A 5632-nucleotide genomic window follows, 5' to 3' on the forward strand; every position below is an offset into this window, starting at 1 on the left:
TCGGAGGATGAGCAAGTGTAATTCACTAGTGTTCTTCTTTAGGCAATTTCTTTCCTTCAGCAGAAAACGCGGCAAGTAGACGGTGGAAAGGCGGCTGTGCGCTGCCTGCAGTCGAGGCAGACAGCCCGTGGGCAGCAGGTACAGCCGGTGGGAGACAGGTCCCCGGCCCAAGTCCACAGCCCCAGACCTTCGAGCAGGGTAACAGGGCTTCCCGCAGCTAGAACAGCTCCAGCACGGAGTTTTCTGCCTGCTCCAACTCCGCTGAAAATCTCAGGCCGCGGGGCTACCGCGGAGGTCCTGGAGCCTACCCACGGCCCTGGGCAGCCCGAGGCCCTGCCCGCCGTGAACGGGTGTGGTTGCGCCCGTGGATCTTTACCAGTGGTCCCTCGCACGGTGTCGCAGGCCACTGGAAGGCCGGGTGCTTGTCACAGAGGGCTGACACCCTGTCACCCCAAAGCACAACCGAACTGCGTGGTTTGGGAACCGCCTGCCAATAATGTGACACTCCTAGGCTATTTTCGCAGCAGGATGGGATTTCTCGCTCAGAAATTCCCTGACCGGCCTCAGAAGGGATGCATGCAAAATTCCCACGCTCCGTGGCCGCGGGTTTCCCGCGGCCTGAGAAACCACAGGGCTTCGTAGCCCGAGAAACCACAGAGGTTCACAGCCACTGCACGGCCGCACACGGTGGGAAGGCTAAAATCTCGAATGTAGGGCAAAGCCCCCGACAAGAAAGCCTCCTGGAAAATAAATCCCACTCCTGCAGGTAGTTTTCATGTCAGTTATTGCACGAATGCATTACAGTCAGATCTGAGGGACGGAAATCGCTCTGCGCTGATCCCTGCAGAGGTAGGTCCTTTTGAATTTCAGAAATGTAAGGCTAGAAGCGCACAGCGAGCGCGGTATATGATACCCTCTAAATGTACCGTAAAGGTTCCCCAATAGCTCTAATTAGAGCTACAGACCACCTCAGGAGACAGGCGGCTAAAGCAAACTTCTCTTTGTGGCCGACCAAGATCCTGGCCGGCCTGCGGCTCCTCGCAAGGCACCAGGCATCCCTCAGCCGGGCGCAGGCTGAGCGCCGCGTCAGCCCCGCTCAGCGTCTCAGGGCCAGAGACAGAGAGAGCAGGCGAAGCACAGCCTGCTCCGCGCTCTGCCGGAGGCGTTCTGCACAGAGTGCGCGCTCCGGGCGGCGCGGCGGGCCCGGCGGCCGCGGCCGAGCGCTTTGCTCGGGGATGCTGCGCGGGCGCGGCCAGGTGCGGACGCCACCCCGCGCCGGCCACGAGGTGGCGCTGTCGGCCCGCGGATGCTGCCGGCGCCGGGAGCTGTCAAAAGTCAAGGTCACAAATCGGCTTTTTCCCCCTCAAGGTCAAGGTTTCGGGCCTTCCCCGTCCTGTCATCGCCACGCAGCACCCCCCACCTCCCCGTCCAGCCATCGGTAGGTTGGGCACCGCGCCCCCGTCCCAGGGCCCGGCCGCCGGCCTCCATTTCCCGGCGAGGGCTGCGACGCTGTGCCGGTATCATCCTGGTCTTCCACCCCACCCCCGTCCCCCAGCGCGGCTGCAAAACCACTGTTTAACATTACCGAAACATTTATAGTTTAGGAACGCTGGTTATCAGGCGTGCCTGCCCGCAGATAAACACCGCCAAGAAAAATAAAAATCCACCGTATATACACAAGATACATACTGAAAGACAACAGTACTACAATTATAAGACGGATACGTTATATTTTGCTATTAAACGTGTGTAGGAATGAAAAAAATAAAGAGCATTTCTTTCAGGTTTTATTACAGTGACTATTTTATTAACAGTATTAATACTACTATACTTCTACACGTCATGGGTTTTCATTTTTTCAGTAGAAATATATAAAAAAAAAAGGGTGCATAAGTACATTTTCACAGTGCGCTGATTTTTTTTTATTTACAAGATAGCTTCTTATAGTGAATAAAAACAAAATAATGTGCTGGTTGAAATAACTGATTGGATTAAAAGGTGCTGTAAAAAGAATCCCTAAACATTCTACGGCGGCCTCATAACAGACAATAAACAAGGAAAAACGACTAATTACTTATAGATCAAATAGAGATTACATAAATCAAAATACTTCTGGGGAAAAAAAAGTATTTCAGTTCAAAGTTCTTGGGTATTTTTTCCCAGGCCATTTTTTTTTTCTATTGTAAAGAAATGCCAATATTCAAATATTAAAAATTTCTGGGGACGTAGAATATTAATTCTTGAAGATTATTTCAGGTTTAAAATAGGCAGAGTCCTTTAAAATGTATCTATTGTATGGCCTGCAGGAGAAAAAAAAATTAAAACCCCCAAACAAATGAAAACTCCCAGTTTAGATGACAATAATTCATCTGTGGAAAATAAAAAATAAAACCGAAAGACATCTCCGAGCAAATATTTTCCTTTCTATCCTCACTAATTTGCGATGTTAGCTTTACTATCAAGATAGATCATCCACAGAACTTCCTTCATTACTGATGTCTCTGAAATCCTTATTCAGTACCTTCGAGGTTTATTATTACTTTTTGACAATAAATGCATTGCTTAAAAACATACAGTAATTGTAATTGTTTCACTATGGTTTACCTGAGCAGTCATTCAACATACAGTTTGGATTGCAATGGAAGAAAACCAGATCGTGTGTCCACATCGACCTCCTCACGTTAACCAGCTCTCGCATCGTGGCCACGAAGGGTCTTCTTTCAAATAGTAGGGTCTTAGAAATATTTACAAGTTTATCAGAAAATCGTGTCTAATTGAAAGTGTATCTCTCGGAGCTGGCCTTGTGGGCTGTACAGTCTGTCAGTGATACTGTCTGGCTGTTTGGGATTTCAGGAGAGCTGTCAGTTTTCACCATTTTGCTACAGCAATATTAAAAAAAAAAAAAGAAAAAAAAAAGGAAGAAAAAAAAAAAGGAAAGAAAGGTTATAATTCCAAAGATACAGATCTCTTGTTCTGACAGAAGAGGTTCATTGTCTTTTCTCTTTTTAATTATTATTAATAATTACTTTAATCTGAACACACACACACACAAAAAAAGTTCTGAAACTCTTGAATTGCTGCTTCTCCATTTTTAATCCATTAACTGGTAGTCTTCAATTTGTTGATCACTTTTTTCTCTTTGACCCTTCTGTTTTGGAACCAGATTGTGACCTGTCTCTCTGATAGATTTGTAGTCGCCGATATCCTCCTCCTCTTGTCTTTGGTTATGAATTTATTTGTAGCATATTCCCTTTCGAGTTCTTTTAACTGGACCTTTGTGTAAGGCACTCGTTTCTTCCTTCCACGTCTGTACGAGTTCGCATCCGAGGGATGGGAAACGACGTCTGGAACAGAAAAACCATGCAGGGAAGCGTTAGAAATTCGCTCGAACCGGTTAGGACATCTTCAGGGGGTACAAGGATTAGGGTTAGAGAGCACTCCTCCGCCTGCCCCGCTCCGATTTAGCGACTAAAGCCCGGCTCAGCACTGGGGACCCCTCTTTCCTGGCCGCCGCAGACAGCTTTCAGCCAGGGAAAGGCACTTTTTCTGACAGACAGACAAATAGTAACAGACCCCGCGTAGCCCGGCGAGGGACTCTGGGAAGGACCGAGAGAGACTACAGAGATTTACACAGCTCGCTTACTTCATGGTCTATGGAAAATAATACCACAGACCTTCCCGCGGCCCTTTTCAGCTGTTTCCTCTCCCGGGGCCGGCGCCGGGGCCGGCCAGGCGAGGCGGGATGTGCCGTGCGCCGGCGGGGGGCAGGGGGCGGCACCGGTGCCATTCCAGCGGCACTGCGGTATGCGTGGACCGGGGCGGGATGGGACCGGGGACGGCGGGAGGGTTATCACGGAGCCCTTCCGGCGGGATACCCGGGAGAGCCGAGCGGGGCAGGACGAAAAAAAGAGACAGGGGGAGCCATGCAGGTGTATTACCCGGGAGAGTGGATTTCCAGAGGTGAGGCGGCTGGCTCTGCTCCTTGGGGCAGTACACTTGCCCGTTCCACCCGTTGGTGATGGCCCAAGGCTGGTAGCTGTCCATGGGGAGAAGGGGGTCGTGGCGCGGCTCGCCGGGGCCGCCGATGGCGGGCACCACGGGCATATCCAGATAACCGGGCACCGGCTGGTAGGGCCCGGCGGCGTAGCCCTGGTAGAAGGCGAACTCCTTGGCCCGCGACGTGAACTCCTCGCCGGAGACCGAGGTGTCCATGTACTTGTCGGCGAAGGTGGAGGCGGGCTGGGCGCAGGACTTGATGGCGTTGTGGTGGGTCATGCGACAGGGGTAGTAGCCGCTGCCGAAGTAGCCGTAGGGCAGCGCGGCGCCGGAGGAGCTCTGCACGGCGGCGGAGCAGGGGCTGCACTGCTTGACAGCGGGCTCGGCCATGCCGGCGGCGGGGGCCTCGCTGGAGGTGTAGGCGGCGGCGCTGGGGGCGGCCAGGGGCGCGGGGTGAGCCATCAGGTTGCGGCAGGGGTTGGCCGCCGCCGCCGCCGCGAAGTTGCTGCCGGCGTGAAACCCGTCCATGTTCTTATTGATCTCATCCAGGCTGTTGTCGTAGAGGAACATGACGGGCTCGATCCAGCGGGGGTGGAGGAGCACGGAGGCTGTCATAGCCCGCTCCGCATTGAGACTAGTGGCTCTTTTTTAAAAGCCCCAAAGACTGAAAAAAGAGATACTCAATCTCCGGGACTTGACCAGGGCTGACGCGCCAGCGTCGCGCCAGGCCGGCCCTCATTGGCCCGCCCGCCCCCACGTGATATGCAAAGCAGCTGATAAACATCTGAGGGAATAAAGTGGAGATAATTAAATAACGCAATCAGCGCGCGGGGCCGGGTCCCGGCCCGGGGCGCGGGCACGGGTGCGGGCGCGGTCCCGCCGCCGCGCGGGACGAGGGCGCCGAGGTGGGGGGGGGCCGCCCGTCCCATCTCCTCCCCTCCCTTCCTCCCTCTGGCCCTCCCTCGCCACCGAGGCGTCAGCTCTTCGGCCCCGTTGTTACCGCGGCGCACCCCCCGAGGTGCGGGGCTCCCCTTGGCACCCCGCCTGATTTCTCCCTGCGCGGCTTTCCTTGAGCCCTCCCGGCCCCGAGCGCCGCGGAAACCCCGGAGGCCTCCCCTCGTCTCGGGGGGAAGATGAGCCGCACCCCTTCTACCCCCTTCCTCCGCCGGTCTGAGCCGCCGCCTCTCCCCGGGGAGCGCTGGCGGGGCCCCGCCGGGTGACGCGGAGAGCCCACCGCGAGCTGAGGGAGGAGAATCGCTCCTCCGCGCAACGCTGGGACACATAAGGCTGTCGAAACGGAGCCTCTCGGGGTCTTTTCTGGGTGTTTTCCTCTTCCCTTCCCGCCCGTCGAAAGCCCAAGACCCATCTCGCTCCTCTCGCCACAAAGTCTCAGAAGTCAGATAAGAGGAACTGGCCGGGAAATCCCCGTTTTATTTATTATTATCTTTTAGGAAGGTCTTGGGAAGCGGGAGAGTTAACTGGATATTCATCGCGATACAGCTGCATTATTTGTTGCCGTAATAATAAAACCCTGGGCCTACGATTCGACTTGAATCTTTTTCGGCTGTAAAATATCACGTCGGCTTGCATGGTGTGTGCACGGACTCACGGCGGTTTTTGTGTGTATGTGTGTGCT

The 5632-nt window shown here is 54.1% G+C and overlaps 1 protein-coding gene across 1 annotated transcript; it reads right to left on the reverse strand.

Moving 5' to 3' along the window:
• Positions 1-2962: 2962 nt before the first annotated feature.
• HOXA13 (homeobox A13) lies at positions 2963-4638 on the reverse strand. The gene is made up of 2 exons (XM_002195361.5): positions 3939-4638; positions 2963-3344 (listed from the first exon to the last, which is right to left on the reverse strand). The coding sequence occupies exons 1-2, from the start codon at positions 4609-4611 to the stop codon at positions 3100-3102; spliced, it is 918 nt and encodes a 305-aa protein (XP_002195397.1). The 5' UTR covers positions 4612-4638; the 3' UTR covers positions 2963-3099.
• Between the last annotated feature and the right edge of the window lie 994 nt (positions 4639-5632).

This window comes from Taeniopygia guttata, chromosome 2, assembly GCF_048771995.1.
Source record: "Taeniopygia guttata chromosome 2, bTaeGut7.mat, whole genome shotgun sequence".
Lineage (NCBI taxonomy): Eukaryota > Metazoa > Chordata > Aves > Passeriformes > Estrildidae > Taeniopygia > Taeniopygia guttata.